We start from the raw sequence: 20,542 nt of genomic DNA on the forward strand, positions 1-20,542 counted from the left end.
TTTCCTGGCCCAGGATTGAGCAGCAGAGTGTAGGTCTATGGAGAGCTCAGGGCCACTGATGGGACAGGGGTTGGAGTGAAAATGCATAGCCTGAGTCATGCACTCGCACGCTGGCTTTGAAGAGCACTAATTCAGCACATGCTCAAGGGTCCCAAAGATGCAAAGAGGCAAAGACCTGGTGCATGCTTGGAGGCACAACAAAAAGAAAGAAAAAAAGGAAGCAAGCCAGGTTCTAGAACAATGTCAACTTAAGTGCCAAACTCCTGAGAGGGAACGAGGCATTGGAAATAAATTAATAATAGTCCTTGTGTAAGTGTATGGGTCATTTTAGTTCTATTGTTATATTGTTTATATCTCATTATTCTTACCTGTACATAGTGAGGTTTGTGCCCAACCAAGATAATACTTGATAACAAAATACCGCAACAAAATTATTTAAACAATTTGATCGGTTCATTTTGTTCTGGTTGTTGATTGGTAGACTTTTCTTGGTTGTTTAGTGAACGGTTATGGTTTTTCATTCCTTAGCATTTAGTAAATGGGATACTTCGGTGAACCAGCCAATTACATTTTTTTGCACTACGGACACTTTTGAGGTGTGGGCTAAATGCAAAACTTTTAATTACATAGATAGATAATTATTCAGCGCACAGACCTGCTCCAAACGGATCTCGTATTCTTCCAGGACCTTCTTGCCACGGAAGTACTTGGACCTGAAAAGGAAAATGAAAAGAAAGTCACGCACAAAGATCATTATCTGACATGTGGCAACTCGCATCAAACCTCTTGCAGACTGTAACTATCTTTACTTCAGCTACATGTTCCCTTCAGAAAAATGCTGGCCTACAAATTCCACGGTGCCGTCGTGCAGAGCTTCCAGCCATAACTTTCATTATGACCCTGTCCCAAAGTCCATCTTTATACGTCCAGAAGTAGAAAATCCACTCTGTAATTCAACAATAACTTGTATTTATTGAGCGCCTTTAGGGTAGTAAAACATCCCAAGGTGCTTCACAGGAGCGTAACATGACAAAAATTGGTAGCTGGTCCTTCAAGCCTGTCCCATATTTTTATGGTGCAACTTATGCACACCATGACCCAACTGGCACTTCTCTGGGCCTTTTCCAGAGAAGGAGATATTAGAAAAGGTGACTAAAAGCTTGGTCAAAGAGGTAAGTTTTAAGGAGCATCTTAAAGGAGGAAAGATGGAGAGGCAGAGGTTTAGGGAAGGAATTCCAGAGCTTGGGGCCTAGACGGCTGAAGGCACGGCCTCCAATGATGGGTTGAAGGAAGTGGAGGATCACAAAATTGAAGGAACACAGTTCTTGGAGGGTTGTAGGGCTGAAGGAGGTTGCAGAGGTAGGGAGGAGCGAAGCCATGAAGGGATTTGAACACAAGAATAAGAATTTGGTGGTCCGGCAACCAATGTAGGTCAGCGAGGACAGAGGTGATGGGTGAACAGGACTTGGTGTAAGTTAGGATACAGATTGCAAAGTTTTGGATGAGCTCAAGTTTATGGAGGGCGGAAGATGGGAGGCCAGCCAGGAGAGCATTCGAATAGTTGAGTCCAAAAGCATGGATGAGAGTTTCAGCAGCAGATGGGCTGAGGCAGGGGCGGAAACTACCAGGTATCCATGATACTATATATAAACCTTCTGAAGCCCATGATTAGTTTCCTGCCTGTAACTCAATCCAGGTATACTTGTACATAAACATACACAGAAAACTTTATGATGTAGTGTACCTGAACTTCCCGTGGTGTTGTACACATCGACTCGGAGGATACAGTGACTCTCTTCCTTGTTTCTGTTATCCTTGTGTTACTGTTTCTAGCTCCCTTTCTGTTCTTTTCTGGTTTGCCCCTTTTCTTTTCTTTCAGTTGGGTGGTGGGTGGCCTGGCATTTTATACTCCCTCCCCTTCTCTATTTTTTACTTTACTCCTCTCCATCCCAATCTTCCCCTCCCTTCCCCACATCACTCTTCCCATCTCTTATCCATCTCCCCTTGTCTTTTTTCTGCTCCATCCCTTTCCCTTCCTCATCTCCCTACCTTTCGCCTTGACATGCACCTTCTCCTTCCCGTCCCCGTTTCTCCGACCATTCCCTGTCCGCTCCCTTCTCTTCTTACCCTCCCCTTCTTCATCCCTCCACCTCTTCTCACTTTTCAGAGAAGCAGAAGTATACCTATTTACTTGGATGTGATATGTATTTATCCAAAGAAAACAGCATTTTCTATGGAATCAATCAAAAATCAATTATAAAGGTGTGCTGCCAGTTTTGAGCTGTCCCCAATTCTGTCAGACCCATGCCTTTCCTCTTCCCCAATGCAGGCACATTTCAGGGAACTTCCGATGTATGTAGCATAAAGAATAAAACAAATGAGTTAGAAGCACAAATTCAGCTTAAAGGGTATGATGTAGTACCCATTACAGAAAACTGCTACATGATTGGGAGATAAATATTTCAGGCTATAGGATATTTAGAAAGCACAGGGAGATTGGGAAAGGAGGAGGAGTAGCAATTTTGATAAAAGACATAGTTACAGCAGTACAAAGAAAGGATTTCAGTAAGGGCATTCAGGCAGTGAAAACACTATGGGTAGAACTAAGCAGCAGTAAAGGATGCAAGACCCTAGCGGGAATTGTCTACAGACCTCCTGATAGTGGTGATGTAGTGGGGGGGGTGGTATAAATACAGAGATCAGGGAATGCTGGTGGGGGAATCTAGAACAAGGGGACACAATCTCAAAATTAGATTGGCTAAGCCATTTAGGGGTGAAATCAGGAAGCACTTTTTCATACAAAGGGTAGGGAAATCTGGAACACCCTTCCCCCAAAAGACTGTGGGTGCTGGGTCAATTGAAATTTTCAAGACTGATATCCATAAATTGTTGTCAGGTAAGGGTTTCAAGGGATATGAAACAAAGGTGGGTAAATGGAATCAAGGCACAAATCAGCCATGATCTGATTGAATGGCGGAACAGGCTCGAGGGGGTTACTTGTCCACTCATCCTCAGAATTTCTATGAACCAAACTCCACATTTCACCGCCCCCCCCCCACCCCCCAGTTCTGCCAAATTACATGTTCTCCTCTCCATGTTGCTAAACACCAGGTACCGACCTCCAACTTGGCACATCTTGCATACTACGTGTATCTGGGTTTTTAAGAGTAAGAAATAAAAATTAAATACATAGATAAAGGAATATACAAATCAAGGACATTTATTTACAGCTTATACAGAATAACGGACAGTCACAGAATTTCATCCCCAAAACACTGGTAAAAGTCCCAGTAATAAAAACGGAAATTGACTTATTCGGTCATTAAAAAAATCAATGGTATGTCTATTGAGTGCAGACATCACATTCAGATCTCACACTTTGCTACAGATGCAAAAGAATCTTAATATACTGCTATTGTTCTCCACCCTGAAACTAACAAGCGTATTCCAATCTGCAAAGTTCCCTAATCAAGCGACAGTTAAACTCCAAATAGCCTGAGCCTCTGTTACTTAATAATTAGACTCTCATTAATGGCTGAGGGCAGATTAAACACGACCCCCCCCACCAACCTCAACACGATAATACATTGTGTGTTACCTGGTATTGTGCTCCCATGATTATAAAACAGAATATCATCTAACTTACTATAAGCACTGTCACTGGAAATCTGCTACTTCTTTATATAAAAGATCTGAACTTCTCAATTAGATTCCAGCTTGTAGCATACTCCTGGTAGACATTGATTATTTTCTATGAGCAAGCCATCCGAAGCTGCGATTACATTATGGCCTGTAATTCACTCTCTGACATCCATTCAAATTCTATATAAGAACAATCTAACTCCTCAATTAGATTCCAGCCTGTAACTCACCTCCCAGGGATCCATTATTATTGTATACTAGTTGACCTCCTGTGGTTTTACACATGATTCTGCCGCCATACCTCTCGCACACTCCGCAACCATCTCATACACCAACTCTACAGCAGACGCCACAACCTCGAAACCAAGATAGAGTCCATACTCTCAACCTGTACTCAGGACACAGCAGACCAGCTACGTTATACCGCCAAACAGACGAGGCAACGGAACTACGCTGCCTACATGAAAACCAAGAGCAGGAAGCTTGAGAAACTCGGCATCACCACCAGCAACGACCAAGCTTCCCCTGGTACCACGGTTGCAACCACAGGGAAGTCTATTGTCAATTTATCCGACCACACCCTTCAACCAGACGAAATCGAAGTTCTCAGCCGAGGGCTCAATTTCTGCCCCACTACCAAAATGGACCCCACTAGTCTCGCAGCGGACACAGAGGAATTCATCAGGAGAATGAGGCTCCGGGAATTCTACCACAAACCCCAAGATTTCAGCAGCGAACCCAATGAGACAATCGACGATCCGGAACAGCAGACAGAGGGATCCGCGGTACAGCAACCGAAGAGGAAAGAGTCAAACTGGACTCCTCCGGAGGGTCGCTGCCCTCAGCTGGACATGTATGCTCAAGCTGTCAGGAAATGCGTCAAAGCCAGATTCATCAGCCGCACTCAGAAGACAGTCCAGAATGTCACCCGAACACAACGCAACGCCATCAACGCTCTCAAGACCAACCGCAACATCGTCATCAAACCAGCGGACAAAGGAGGAGCCATCGTCATACAGAACAGAACGGACTATTGCAAAGAAGCATACCGACAACTGGACAACCAGGAACACTACAGACGGTTACCCGCAGATCCGACCAAAGAACACACCCACCAGCTCAACAAACTGATCAAGACCTTCGATCCAGACCTTCAAAGCATCCTACGCACTCTCATCCCACGTACTCCCCGCGTGGGAGACTTCTACTGCCTCCCAAAGATACACAAAGCCAACACACCCGGACGTCCCATCGTATCAGGCAACGGAACCCTGTGTGAGAACCTCTCTGGATACATCGAGGGCATCCTGAAACCCATCGTACAGGGAACCCCCAGCTTCTGTCGCGACACTACAGACTTCCTACAAAAACTCAGTACCCACGGACCAGTTGAACCAGGAACACTTCTCACCACGATGGACGTCTCGGCACTATACACCAGTATCCCCCACGATGACGGCATCGCTGCGACAGCATCAATACTCAACACCAACAACAGCCAATCTCCGGAAGCCATCCTACAACTCATCCGCTTCATCCTGGATCACAATGTCTTCACCTTCGATAACCAGTTCTTTACCCAAACACACGGAACAGCCATGGGGACCAAATTCGCACCCCAATACGCCAACATTTTCATGCACAAGTTCGAGCAGGACTTCTTCACTGCACAAGACCTCCAACCAACACTATACACCAGATACATCGACGACATTTTCTTTCTATGGACCCACGGCAAGGAATCACTAAAGAGACTACACGATAACATCAACAAGTTCCATCCCACCATCAAGCTCACCATGGACTACTCCTCAGAATCAGTTTCTTTCTTGGACACACGAATCTCCATCAAAGACGGGCACCTCAGCACCTCACTCTACCGCAAGCCCACGGACAACCTCACGATGCTCCACTTTTCCAGCTTCCACCCTAACCACGTCAAAGAGGCCATCCCCTATGGACAGGCCCTGCGAATACACAGGGTCTGCTCAGACAAGGAGGAACGCGATGGACACCTACAGACGCTGAAAGACGCCCTAGTAAGAACGGGATATGACGCTCGACTCATCGATCGACAGTTCCGACGGGCCACAGCAAAAAATCGCATAGACCTCCTCAGGAGACTAACACGGGACGCAATCAACAGAGTACCCTTTGTCGTCCAGTACTTCCCCGGAGCGGAGAAACTACGCCATGTTCTCCGCAGCCTTCAACATGTCATCAATGAGGACAAACACCTCGCTATGGCCATCCCCACACCTCCACTACTCGCCTTTAAACAGCCACCCAACCTCAAACAGACCATCGTTCGCAGCAAATTACCTAGCTTTCAAGAGAACAGCGTCCACGACACCACACAACCCTGCCACGGTAACCTCTGCAAGACATGCCAGATCATCGACACAGATACCACCATCACACGAGAGGACACCACCCACCAGGTGCATGGTTCATACTCCTGTGACTCGGCCAACGTTGTCTACCTCATACGTTGCAGGGAAGGATGCCCCAGAGCATGGTACATTGGCGAGACCATGCAGACGCTGCGACAACGGATGAACGGACACCGCGCAACAATCGCCAAACAAGAGGGTTCCCTCCCAGTCGGGGAACACTTCAGCAGTCATGGACATTCATCCACCGACCTTCGGGTAAGCGTACTCCAAGGCGGCCTTCGAGACACACGACAACGCAAAATCGTCGAGCAGAAATTGATAGCCAAGTTCCGCACCCATGAGGACGGTCTCAACCGGGATCTTGGGTTCATGTCACGCTACACGTTACCCCACCAGCGAACAAATGTTATCTGTTTTTAATATAATGGGTCATTTGCTGGCTTTCTCTGCCTTCCGGATGTTTCTGCCTCTCTCTGTTTTTTTTCCTGTTTGTTTTTTTGTTGAATGTGTATTCGGGGGTTCTGCAGGTGACACCTCTCTGTCTGAACACGGTGATTGCCTTGGCAACGGGCAGTTGCAGGGGCATTCTGTAAACACCATGTATTGTTCTATATGTATAAATGCGTAGGCTTCGAGGAGCTCCTGAACATTTACCTGAGGAAGGAGGAAGCCTCCGAAAGCTTGTGAATTTAAAATAAAATTGCTGGACTATAACTTGGTGTTGTAAAATTGTTTACAATTACACATGATTAGTTGGACTTAACTGTTCCTGCTGACTTTGTGCTACTGTTTTTCTCTGTCTCTCCTCTTCTGCTTTTGTTTCAATTTTCGTCTCCTGCTTTTGTCTCTTGAACTCTTCTTTTTGCTGCTTTCTGTTTTTCTCTTCTTTCCTTTCCATTGAGAGGTGGTGAATGGTGTGGTGTGACACGGTGCAGAAAGGAGCTGCTGACAACTGTAGGCTAAATTTTACATTGAGAGATGTGGGGAAAATGTGATCTTCAGCCCTTAAAAGCTCCCCTTCCTACCCCTGCCCCATCATTTGTGCTTCCTCCCCCACCCCCTCATTCCCAACACGTTCCCTACCTCCTCACCTCCTTCCTAACACCCTTCAGTCCCATATGAAAACAAAGTACAAGAAAACACCAGCTGGTCCATCAACAACAACAACTTGCATTTATATAGCACCCTTTAACGTAGGAAAATGTCCGAAGATGCTTCAGAGGAGTGTAATCAGACAAAAATCGATAGCTGGTCCATCAAGTCTGTCCCATATAGTTATGGTGCAACTTATGCACACTATGACCCCAATGGCACTCCTTTGAACCTTTTCCAGGAGCTCATTACCACCCACCATGTGTGTGGACCAAAGCTGGACACAGTATTGTAGATGGGGTCTAACTAAAGTCTTATACAAGGACAGCATGGTATTTTTTGTTTCGTATTTAATTGTCCTGGCAATACATCCTAACACACTATTTGCCTCAGTAGCCTCACGGCATTGGTCGTGAACATTCAGAGATTCATGTACTATAACACCTAGGGTGTTGCCCCCGCTCAACAGCCTTGAGCTCGCAACTCTGCATGGTGTACATATGTTTAGCATTAGCCCTATCCATTTGCATAATACTATATTTATCTATATGAAATAGCATGCTCCAGATGCGGAACCATTCCCTCATTGCATCTAGATCTGCTTGTAATCCGTTTTTCTCATATAAAGGTCCTAACACCCACACAAATTTTTGTATCATCCACTAACATTTAGACAGTTCCCCCGATATCTTAATCCAGATCATTAAAGATGGTGAAGAGCAACAGTCCTAACACCAATCCCTGTGGGACTCCAGTCCCCACATAGAACCACTGTCATTAATAACACCCTTCTATCTACGAGAATGCAACCAATTCCATATCCAATCCAATCTGCCTGCTAACCCCACAGGACTCTATTTTATTAAGTACTCTACCCACTCTCCTATTGCTATCTCTACCTCTGCCTCTTTGAACTACCCACTTAACCCCTGTATCTCTTGCTCTGCTGTCACCCTTAAGTCTGAATTCACTATTTCCCTCACTCCCACTCGCTCCCTTAAGGGTCCTTCACTCTCAGCCTATTTCCCTCCTCCCCTCCTATCAGTTTTCCTCAAAGAGGTTTTGTTTGCTTTCAGAATTCAATTTCTTGTGTTTTAAAAGGAATTCAAAAACAGATGATGAAAAACACTGTCCAATTGCTTCCCTCCGTGTCTCTCTCTAAATACTGATACCTGCAAGACAGAGGGGGTAATTTTCACCTTCACCACCTGGGTGCTAATCTGGCAGAGTGGATCGTCTGCCCATTGTAGACCCTGTCCGATTTTCATCCCATTGATTACCACCCAGCTGGTGAAGGTTAAAATTATCCCCAGAATGTTTACATTTTGTAACCATCAACAAAACGCAGGAGGATAATTAAAAGCTTTTTGTCTGCTTGAAAATTCAACTTTTTAAAAAATGAACTCAAATTAGGATGAGAAAAGACATTCTGTCTCTCATCTTAATATGCTTTCTGAAATTTATAGAACAAAAAACAAAAACTACAACAGGTATGTAATCAGTACTGTCATTTTTTTCTCACTCTCTCACACACAACCTGTTTTAAAAAACACAATGCGAAGCTTTGAAATTTTCCCTCTAGCTTTTCTTCAAATAACTTTGAAAAACAAAGATCACCTAAGTAATGCTTTTGAAATTTGTCATCTAGCATTTCTTCAAATAATTTTGTAAAGCAACTGATCACAAATTGCTAGAAGCTAAAGAAAAATATTTCAACAGTTCAGCTGGCTAAATGGTACTGCTACATCCTGGGAAAATATAAGGTCGACACTGCACATGCTTAGACAGCACAATCTGAATTCTGTTAACAGGGTCACAGCTCTTGGCAAAAATATCAATATACCTATGTGCAGGCTTTTAGGAGAAGCTGAAGCCCCCAAGCAAAAACTTTTTAAAAAACTAATTAAAAGACATAAAAGACAATTCAATGGATAATCATGTTATTGTGAAATATGTACATTTTTGAATTTTTAGTTTTGTTTAAAATCATATTTATGGACATTAGAAATTTAGCTTACTGAGAAAAAATTTCAAATGATCTTTTTTTGTCTCAAAACACCTTTTGAGTGATCTATCGAGAAATAATAATGCAGCATCATGTGGTGGTGTTACAGGGTGCAGTGACAGGTTAAGTTTTAAAATTAACATTAGAACCCCTATTAGAGCACCATCTACTGGAATCCTCGGGCAATGTAACAGGTAAGTGTGGACTTTTTAACATTGTAATTTCCTTAGGAAATGTTTTCAATGTATTGTGTAGCCTACGAAGAAATGTTAATACTTATTATAGTATAGATATAAACCATCTGAAACACCTTGATTAGATTGCAGCCTGTAACGCATTCCTGGGGATCAATTTTATATATATATATATATATACACACAATTATTTTATGTACAATGACCAGTTTCTCCTCAGCCTGTGACTAAATGTTGGCCTCCTGGGTTGTCCTGTCTGATTCTTATTCTGTGATCAGTGTGGGGGTTCTGTGATGAGGCCAGTTGGCAGCATTAACTGAGGTGATTCAGTTCCCCATGCATTGGGAAGTGTTTACATTCCTCTAAAAGCAGCAGCAGCCCAGCCGCTACGGTCGAGTGCCCTTAGACAGAAGCCTGGCTGTCAGCTCCTGCATTCACATGTTCGGGCTGCGCTCGGATTAAGATTCTTTACAGGGCTTCACCAGCAACAGAGGCAAATGTGCCAAGAATGAAGGGAACAAATTGGAATTCTGGACATGTGCATTCTGAGCTTGTTTACCACAATGGCAGTAACAACAACAAAGAGAGATACTTAGAATTGTAAGCATGCACAAGGCCTCTCTGTGACTGATGCTCAATGATTTCTGCAATGCTACCAGAATAGATGCGTAAAATGGTGACTACACAGAGTTGAAGTCACCGTGCTGCTGAGCTGGGGGTTGACATTTTAAATATGCCAATCTTTCGGGGTTTTTTTCATTTTCGATTAATATTTATGCTAATCAAGTTCAGGATGTCATGATAGAGAATGAAACACTTTATAATACTTTTTCTCAGTGTCAGCATCAAGCGCTCCCAGGTAAATACCGGGCTGCATACACAATAAAACCCTCTCCACTCTACCTAACAATGTCCCTGCCTCAGAAGAGGCCACCCCCTGCACCAGAATGATATTTACTGCCAATTTGTACCAAGAAATGAGAGCCTATAGTCTGGGCTGATAATTCAGTGCAGCACTGAGGAACAGCTACATTGTCAATAGGTGCCATCCTTTGGATAAGACATTAAAATGCGGTCCATTAGTGGAAATAAAGACCCTAGGACTGAAGTTCTCCCTGTGCTCTGGCCCACATTTCTCCCTCAATTATAATGTCAAAGAGATTAACTCATCTCATTGCTGCTTGTGGGATTTTTCTATGCAGAAAATGTCTGTCACATTTTACCTACATAACAGTGGCTACATTTCAAAGCAATTCATTGTACAGAAAGTCCTTTGAGATATTTCTGAGGCACATGACACACTATTTAAATGCACGTCTTTCTTTTAATATTGTACCGTGAGTCCCAACCTACCAGGAACTAGCTTGAGTTTGCTCAAGACAGAGAAAACTTTCATCCATCCAATCAGCCAGGCTGGATTTTGACCAAGATTCCAGAGATGAAAGGTCAGTGTCGAACCCACTGTGTTACTCAATCTCCCTTCTATTCATCACGTTAATGATCAATGCGACACTCACTCAACAGAATACCCCTTAATTGCTGTGGATGTTGTGTTTCACTATTGCTGATTACTGGACTGCAACACAAAGCAGGTTCTTACACAGCTATTGCCAGCAAATGACTTATTCAATCAGGAATGTTTTGGACAATTAAGGAGATTTTATACATGAATATACGTCCACCTGGACCTCCAAATCTGAACTGCAAAATCCAGCTTTAATTTCTTCCTATTGTTTTTCAAATCATTTGCTTTTTTTTCCCAAAATCTACATTACAATAAAACTAAGTTCCCTAAGAAGGAGTGAAATATATTTCAAATAAGAAATTTAAAGCAATGATTGCTAAGCATACCTGAGCTCTCCCTGCCTAATACAACCATTATCTGCCCTCTCCTAAATATCACCCGTGACTGCTAAATATTGCTGGAGCTTTTTCTGCCCTGTCCCATCCGACCTCAGCTTTATATGCCCTGACCTGCCCAACCTTTCCATGATCTGTCCCACCACACCTAAGCTTTGTCTATCCTGTCCCACTTGCCCTGAGCAACCCTCAACCCTCTAGCCTGCATGAGAATCCCCTTGGCTTGTCCCAACTGAGTTGTAACCAATTCATGCTCCAATGCCAATTGAATTTGACAGTTCGCAGTTCCTTTTGAAAATTTGAGGTTCAAATTGAATTACCAACTTCAGAAAATAAATGTACAGATAGAGGGTGACATGCCTTTCTGCACTACTGATCCAGAGACTTGAGCACACAATCCAAACTAATAGTCCAGTGCAATATGAGGGAGTGCTGCACTGTCAGAGGTGCTGTCTTTCGGATGAGGTAAAAGATCTCATGGCAATTTCGAAGGAGAGCACTGGGGTTCTCTCCTGTATCCTGGCCAACATTTATCCCTCAACCAACACCATCAAAAACAGATTATCTGATCATTTATTTCATTGCTGTTTGTGGGAACTTGCTGTGCGCAAATTTGCTGCTACATTCCTACATCACAACAGTGAGTACTCTTCAAAAGTACTTCATCGGCTGTGAACTATTTTGAGACTTCCTGAGGTCACGAAAGGCGCTTTATAAATGCAAATCTTTCTTTCTTTCTATCTTGACTTCATGCCCAGTAAGCAGGTGCCTTCCCTCTCTGCAGATGAACTAGAGTTGATATTTTAGTTTCCAGTTATTTCCCTGCCATGCTGGTGAGGAGGGGATCTATCCCAGTCTGGTGAGGCGGGCTGTCCGACCCATACCACTCTAGCTCCACAATATGCATTTTTCCCCCATGCAGTGTTGGGTGGCTGGTCGTTCTGGATAGGGGTCTGTAATCAATACGATTAATGGTCTGGGGAAAACATTTGTACAACAGGATTGAATCCTTAGCTCAAAGAAATGGATAGGATGAAACAAGGTGGCATTGCACTCCCTATGAAGGGGACAACAGTGATATGTGCTCACACGTTCCTGAGAAACATTTGCATTCAACGATCAGAAATTGATTTATACAGTGTACCAAGGCCATCTGTTGGCATAAACAAAGTACTACATGAACACACAAAGAAAATCAATTCTCAGCTGCGCAGCTCACTAAGTAACAGATCAGACAGTGCCTTTACCCATAAGACATCCGATAGCCACTCTGAATTAAAAGAAAATTGCCTCTTCAATAGTTTGGTCATCCTGTATCATGCAGCCAAAGCCATATGATCTGGACATATCCTTTTGCTTCTTCAACTCCAGTGTAGCAGAGTAGCATTTCCTTCACACAGTACATTCTAGGCAAGATGGCATCTCTGCAGCCTGCCCATGTTGTCCAGTAGAGAGAATGCTGGCTGATAAATGACGCTTCTATTCGTGTTTTTAGGAACCAAGGTGTGGTAGGAAGCAATGTTTCCTGTCGCACAGTGCCAGCAAAAGTGAATTGCAGGGTTGCACTGCTGCATTCTGCTTACACATCCATGATGATGAATGAATTTAATAGTGATTAAGTCAATATATGAAGGCTGATCTGAGGCAGGCAGGGACTAAATAGGGCAGTCACAAGGACTTTAAACTAATAAATGGGGGGCAAGGGCTCAGGTGGAAAAGGTAGCATAAATAATATTTCTAAAATAAATGAAAAGGACGAGAGTAGAGTGATAGTCAGAAATTATGCTTTAGGCACTACAGGTAAAGGGAAAACTAAAGGATATAAAGTAATTAAATTGAGAGAGAGAAATAAGAAATGAGTGAGAAAAACAACATTACAGCAGAAGGACAGGTTAGGGTGTATGGCCCAAATAAGCGTTCCTTATACAAACGCATGGAGTATAAGGAACAAGTTGAATGAATTGCAGGCATAAATTCAGCTTAAAGGGTACGACATGGTTGCAGGATGGTTAGGACTGGGAACTGAATATACCAGGTTCTAAGGTCTATAGGAAGGAAAGGGAAACTGATAGAGGGGGAGGAGTAGCCTTAGTGATTAAGGATGAAATTACTTCAATGATAAGAGAGGATATAATGAGAGGAGAGTGGGCAGTAGAGACTTTATGGGTAGAATTAAGAAATAGAAAAGGATTTAAGTCTGTAGTGAGAGTTGTGTATTGGTCCCCTGGTAGCAGCTGTGAAGTGGCAGAATGTATAAATGCAGAGATTAGACAAGCATGTAGCAAAGGCAGAGTGGTTTTAATGGGGGATTTTAACTTTCATATTGATTGGGATAAGCAGACGAGCTCATGTCAGAAAGGTAGCGAATTTCTTGAGTGTGTTCATGACAGATTTCTGCAACAAAATGTCCTAGAACCAATAAAAGGGCATGCCATATTAGATTTAATAATGAGTAATGAGCCAGGTTTAGTTAACAGCCTAACGGTGCGTGAACATTTTTCTAATAGCAATCAAAATATGATCGAGTCCAATGTTGTGTTTGAAAGGGAGAAATCCCTATCAGCTACTAAGATTCTAAATGTAGGTAAGGCCGACTTCAACAGGATGAGACAGAGACTGTCCACAGTAAACTGGGCAAATCTGTTAATGGGTAAAATGACAGAAGATCAGTGGGAAGTGTTCAAAAAGGAATTTAACGTGATACAGAACTAGTTTATATCCTTAAGGGGCAAGAGCTCCACTTGCCAAAAAAAAGCCATAGATGACAAAAGAGGTAAGGGACAACATAAAACTAAAAGAAAAAGCATACAAAAATGCAAAAAATAGCACCGATCCTGGCAACTGCGAGAGATACAAAGAACAGCAAAGGATGACAAAACAGATAGTAAGAGCTACGAAAAAGGGAGTATGAAAAGAAACTTGCAAGGGATATCAAAATCAACACAAAAAATGTTTACAATTATATTAGGAAAAAGAGGGTGGTCAAGAGCAATGTGGGCCCCTTAAAAACTGATGGTATTATAAATGAAAATAAGGAAATGGCGGACATGTTAAATAATTACTTTGCATCAATATTTACCGTACATGAAGGGGATAGCACGCCGGACGCCCCAAGGAAACTAATTTTGAATCTGGGACGGGGACTCACCATAATTAACGTAAGCAAATCCACAGTAATGAAGAAAATAATGGCACTAAAGAATGACAAATCCCCAGGACCATGGTTTCCATCCTACGGTTTAAAGGAAGTAGGTGAGAACATTGCAGAAGCCCTGACTATAATCTTCCAAAGTTCTCTCGATTCAGGAACTGTTCCTTTAGATTGGAAAATTGCACATGTCACTCCACTATTTAAGAAAGACGAGTGAGAGAAACCAAGGAATTATAGACCAGTTAGCCTAACATCTGTTGTCGAGAAATTACTAGAGTCTATAATTAAGGATCGAGTAACTGAACACCTAGAAAGTTTTCAGTTGATCAGAGAGAGCTAGCATGGATTTGTAAAGGATAGGTCATGCCTGACGAACCTGATTGAATTTTTTTGAAGAGGTGACTAAAGTAATGGAAAGGGGAACATCAATGGATGTTGTTTATGTGGACTTCCAGAAGGCATGATGAAGTCGCTCATAAAACACTGTTAGCTAAGGTTGAAGCTCATGGAATCGAGGGCAAATTATTGACCTGTTTATTTGGCTGAGCGGCAGGAGACAGAGAGTAGGGATAATGGGCAGGTACTCAAATTGGCAGGATGTGACTAGTTTCCTGTTACCGTTGTTACCTCTAGACTTGACTATTCCAATGCTCTCCTGGCCGGCCTCCGATCTTCCACCCTCCGTAAACTTGAGCTCATCCAAAACTCTGCTGCCCATATTCTAACCCGCACCAAGTGCCGTTCACCCATCAACCCTGTGCTCGCTGACCTACATTGGCTCACGGTCCAGGAACGGCTCGCTTTTCAAATTCTCATCCTTGTTTTCAAATCCCTCCATGACCTTGCCCCTCCCTATCTCTGTAACCTCCTTCAGCCCTACAACCCTCCGAGATCTCTACACTCCTCCAATTCTTGCCTCTTGCACATCCTCAATTCTAATCGCTCTACCATTGGCAGCCGTGCCTTCAGCTACCTAGGCCCCAAGCTCTGGAATTCCCTCCCTAAACCTCTCTGCCTCTCTACCTCTCTCTCCTTTAAGACGCTCCTTAAAACATACCTCTTTGACCAAGCTTTTGGTCACCTGTCCTAATAGCTCCTTATGTGGCTCGGTATCAACATTTGTTTTAAAATCTCTCCTGTGAAGCGCCTTGGGATGTTTTACTCTGTTAAAGGCTCTAATTAAATGCAAGTTGTTGTTGTTGTATTAGTGTCCCACAATGATCTGTGTTGGGGCCTCAACTATTCACTGTATTTATTAACGAGTTAAATGATGGGATCGAGAGCCACTTATCCAAGTTTGTCGATGACACAAAGACAGGCAGCATTGTAAGCAGTGTAGTTGGAAGCATAAAATTACAGAGAAATATTAATAGATTAAGTGAATGGGCAAAACTGTGGCAAATGGATTTCAATGTAGGCAAGTGAGAGGTCATCCACTTTGGATCAGAGTACTTTCTAAATGGAGAAAAGCGCAAAAAAGTGGAGGTCCAAAGAGACTTAGGGGTCCATCTACATAGATCATTGAAGTGTCATGGACAGGTACAGAAAATAATCAAAAAGGCTAATGGAATGCTGGCCTTTATATCTAGAGGACTAGAGTACAAGGGGGTGGAAGTTATGCTACAGCTATACAAAACCCTGGTTAGACCACGCCTGTGTTCAGTTCTGGGCACCGCACCTTAGGAAAGATATATTGGTCTTGGAGGGAGTGCAACGTAGATTTACTAGAATGATACCTGAACTCCATGGGTTAAATTACAAGGAGAGATTTCACAAATTCGGATTGTATTCCATGGAATTTAAAAGATTAAAGGGTGATTTGATTGAAGTTTTCAAGATATTAAGGGGAACTGATAGGGTAGATAGAGAGAAACTATTTCTGCTGGTTGGGGAGTCCAGGACTAAGGGACATAGCCTAAAAATTAGAGCCAGGACTTTCAGGAGTGACTTCTACATGCAAAGGGTGGTAGAAATTTGGAACTCCCTTCCGCAAATGGCAGTTGATGCTAGCTCAATTGTTAATTTTAAATCTGAAATTGATATATTTTTGTTAACCAAAGGTATTAAGGGATATGGAGTTAGGTCACAGATCATTGAATGGTGAAACAGGCCTGAGGGGCTAAATGGCCTACTCCTGTTCCTATGTTCCAACACAAGAGGGATTGTATTAGCGTTCTGGGGACTATATAAACAAAAAATGATCAATCTCCCCCCACCTCCTTTTAATTGTGTTTGAATATATTATGATGTGGAGATGCCGGTGATGGACTGGGGTGGACAAATGTAAGGAATCTTACAACACCAGGTTATAGTCCAACAGTTTTATTTGAAAATCACAAGCTTTCAGAGGCTTTCTCCTTCGTCAGGTGACACTCACCTGACGTAGGAGAAAGCCTCCGAAAGCTTGTGATTTTCAAATAAAACTGTTGGACTATAACCTGGTGTTGTTTGAATATATTAGAGTGTGAACATCAGCAAGGTGATTTTACATTAAGTTTACTAGATGTTGTGAAACAGAATGCCGTACATCTCAACCTTGTGTGGGATCACGGTGTAGGCAGAGCAAAGTATGGATAATGAACTTGCATGATTAGTAGAGGTACACCAGTACTCTCCACATTGGACTGTGTCATGCTGGCATGAGGTTATTGCAACTGTGACTCTTTCACCACCTTTATAAAATGCTGACCAACACATATACACCCAACTCACTTTCAACTGGAAATGGCAAGAAAGGAACCATTAGACTTCATCCTTCAAATAAGCAAAATGTGAAAGTCAGCCTTTGAAATCCATTGAACAATAAAAGTTTTACAAAAACCCTCAATTTCCTGACTTGATTATTTGATGAATAATTAAAAGTAGGGTTGGTGAGCATGTTCCAGGTTCAGTACAATAAATCTGCCATTTTTACAAGCAGTTAATCTTTGGTCCAAATTTACTCAAAACCAAGATGAATGAAATTAGATCTTTTAGTTATCATTAGAGCAAGATTGGGTCCACCAATTGACCTTTAATGGAGGCCATCGGTGCGAGGAATAGGTACTCAACATGATAAAGGGATTCGACAGGGTAGATAGAGAGCAATTATTTCCTCTGGTGAGGGAATCCAGAACAAGGGGCATGATCTTAAAATTAGAGCAAGACCATTTAGGAGTAAAATCAGGAAGCACTTTTTCACACAAGGGGTAGTAGAAATCTGGAATTCTCTCCCCCAAAAGGCTGTGGATGTTAGGTCAGTTGAATTTTCAAGACTGAGGTCAATAGATTTTTGTTAGGTTATAGTATCAAGGGATATGGAGCAAAGGAGGGTAAATGAAGTTGTGGTACAGATCAGCCATGATCTAATTGAATTGCAGGCTCAAGGGGCTGAATGGCCTATTCCTGTTATGAACATAAGAACATAAGAACATAAGAAATTGGAGCAGGAGTAGGCCAATCGGCCCCTCGAGCCTGCTCCGCCATTCAATAAGATCATGGCTGATCTGATCCCAACCACAAATCTAAAGAACACAAGGACCCGGCCACATAGCCCCTGGGCCCTCTCCGCCACCCACAGGGCATTGACCGATCCGAACTCAGCTTCATGTCCAATTTCCTGCCCGCTCCCCATAACCCCTAATTCCCTTTACTTCTAGGAAACTGTCTATTTCTGTTTTAAATTTATCTAATGATGTAGCTTCCACAGCTTCCTGGGGCAGCAAATTCCACAGACCCACCACCCTCTGAGTGAAGAAGTTTCTCCTCATCTCAGTTTTGAAAGAGCAGCCCCTTATTCTAAGATTATGCCCCCTAGTTCTAGTTTCACCCATCCTTGGGAACATCCTTACCGCATCCACCCGATCAAGCCCCTTCACAATCTTATATGTTTCAATAAGATCGCCTCTCATTCTTCTGAACTCCAATGAGTAGAGTCCCAATCTACTCAACCTCTCCTCATATGTCCGCCCCCTCATCCCCGGGATTAACCGAGTGAACCTTCTTTGTACTGCCTCGAGAGCAAGTATGTCTTTTCTTAAGTATGGAGACCAAAACTGTATGCAGTATTCCAGGTGCGGTCTCACCAATACCTTATATAACTGCAGCAATACCTCCTTGTTTTTATATTCTATCCCCCTAGCAATAAAAGCCAACATTCCGTTGGCTTTCTTGATCACCTGCTGCACCTGCATACCAACTTTTTGATTTTCTTGCACTAGGACCCCCAGATCCCTTTGTACTGCAGTACTTTCCAGTCTCTCGCCATTAAGAAAATAACTTGCTCTCTGATTTTTCCTGCCAAAGTGCATAACCTCACATTTTCCAATATTATATTGCATCTGCCAAATCTCCGCCCACTCACCCAGCCTGTCTATATCCCCTTGCAGGTTTTTTATGTCCTCCTCACTCTCTACTTTCCCTCCCATCTTTGTATCATCTGCAAATTTTGATATGTTGCACTCGGTCCCCTCCTCCAAATCGTTAATATAGATTGTAAAGAGTTGGGGACCCAGCACCGACCCCTGTGGAACACCACTGGTTACTGGTTGCCAGTCCGAAAATGAACCATTTATCCCAACTCTCTGCTTCCTGTTCGATAACCAATCCTCCACCCATGCCAGAATATTACCCCCAATCCCGTGATTTTTTATCTTAAGTAATAATCTTTTATGTGGCACCTTGTCGAATGCCTTCTGGAAGTCTAAATACACTACGTCCACTGGTTCCCCTTTATCCACCCTATACGTTATATCCTCGAAGAACTCAAGCAAATTTGTCAGACATGACTTCCCCTTCATAAAGCCATGCTGACTTTGTCCTATTAAATTATGGTTATCTAAATGTTCCGTTACTGTCTCCTTAATAATAGACTCCAAAATTTTACCCACCACAGATGTTAAGCTAACTGGCCTATAATTTCCAGCCTTCTGCCTACTACCCTTTTTAAATAACGGTGTTACATTAGCAGTTTTCCAATCTGCCGGGACCTCTCCTGAGTCCAGGGAATTTTGGAAAACTATCACCAAAGCATCCACAATCCCTACTGCCACTTCCCTCAAGACCCTAGGATGGAAGCCATCAGGTCCAGGGGATTTATCCGCCTTGAGTCCCATTATTTTACTGAGTACCATCTCTTGAGTGATTTTAATCGTATTTAGCACCTCCCCCCCCAGAGCCCCCTGTTTGTCCAGTGTTGGGATATTCTTAGTTCCTAAAATGCTTATCCTGGCATTAGTCAGACAGTAGGAAAGTTCTACTAGATCTACTCTTTTTATGATGTGGAGATGCCGGTGATGGACTGGGGTTGACAATTGTAAACAATTTTACAACACCAAGTTATAGTCCAACAATTTTTATTTGAAATCTACAAGCTTTTGGAGGCTTCCTCCTTCCTCAGGTAAATGTCAAGAGCTCCTTGAAGCCTACGCATTTATACATATTGAACAATACATGGTGTTTACAGACTGCCCCTACAACTGCCCGTTGCCAAGGCAATCACCGTGTTCAGACAGAGAGGTGTCACCTACAGAACCCCCGAATACACATTCAACAAAAAAACAAACAGGAAAAAAAACAGAGAGAGGCAGAAACATCCGGAAGGCAGAGAAAGCCAGCAAATGACCCATTATATTAAAAACAGATAGCTTTTGTTCGCTGGTGGGGTAACGTGTAGCGTGACATGAACCCAAGATCCCGGTTGAGGCCGTCCTCATGGGTGCGGAACTTGGCTATCAATTTCTGCTCGACGATTTTGCGTTGTCGTGTGTCTCGAAGGCCGCCTTGGAGAACGCTTACCCGAAGATCGGTGGCTGAATGTCCCTGACTGCTGAAGTGTTCCCCGACTGGGAGGGAACCCTCCTGTCTGGCGATTGTTGCGCGGTGTCCGTTCATCCGTTGTCGCAGTGTCTGCATGGTCTCGCCAATGTACCATGCTCCGGGGCATCCTTTTCTGCAGCGTATGAGGTAGACAACGTTGGCCGAGTCACAGGAGTATGAACCATGCACCTGGTGGGTGGTGTCCTCTCGTGTGATGGTGGTATCTGTGTCGATGATCTGGCATGTCTTGCAGCAGGTACCGTGGCAGGGTTGTGTGGTGTCGTGGACGCTGTTCTCCTGAAAGCTGGGTAATTTGCTGCGAACGATAGTCTGTTTGAGGTTGGGTGGCTGTTTAAAGGCGAGTAGTGGAGGTGTGGGGAAGGCCATAGCAAGGTGTTCGTCGTCA

The 20,542-nt window shown here is 43.2% G+C and overlaps 1 protein-coding gene across 1 annotated transcript in view; it reads right to left on the reverse strand.

The window, feature by feature from the left end:
* LOC137334736 (synapsin-3-like) overlaps positions 1-20,542 on the reverse strand; it is a 202,772-nt gene that overhangs the window by 165,855 nt on the left and 16,375 nt on the right. Inside the window, exon 2 of the mRNA XM_067999649.1 lies at positions 656-713. Within this exon, the coding sequence (XP_067855750.1) occupies positions 656-713 (58 nt within the window). The remainder of the gene's footprint in view (positions 1-655; positions 714-20,542) is intronic.

Source organism: Heptranchias perlo, chromosome 18 (assembly GCF_035084215.1).
Source record: "Heptranchias perlo isolate sHepPer1 chromosome 18, sHepPer1.hap1, whole genome shotgun sequence".
Taxonomy (NCBI): Eukaryota; Metazoa; Chordata; class Chondrichthyes; order Hexanchiformes; family Hexanchidae; genus Heptranchias; species Heptranchias perlo.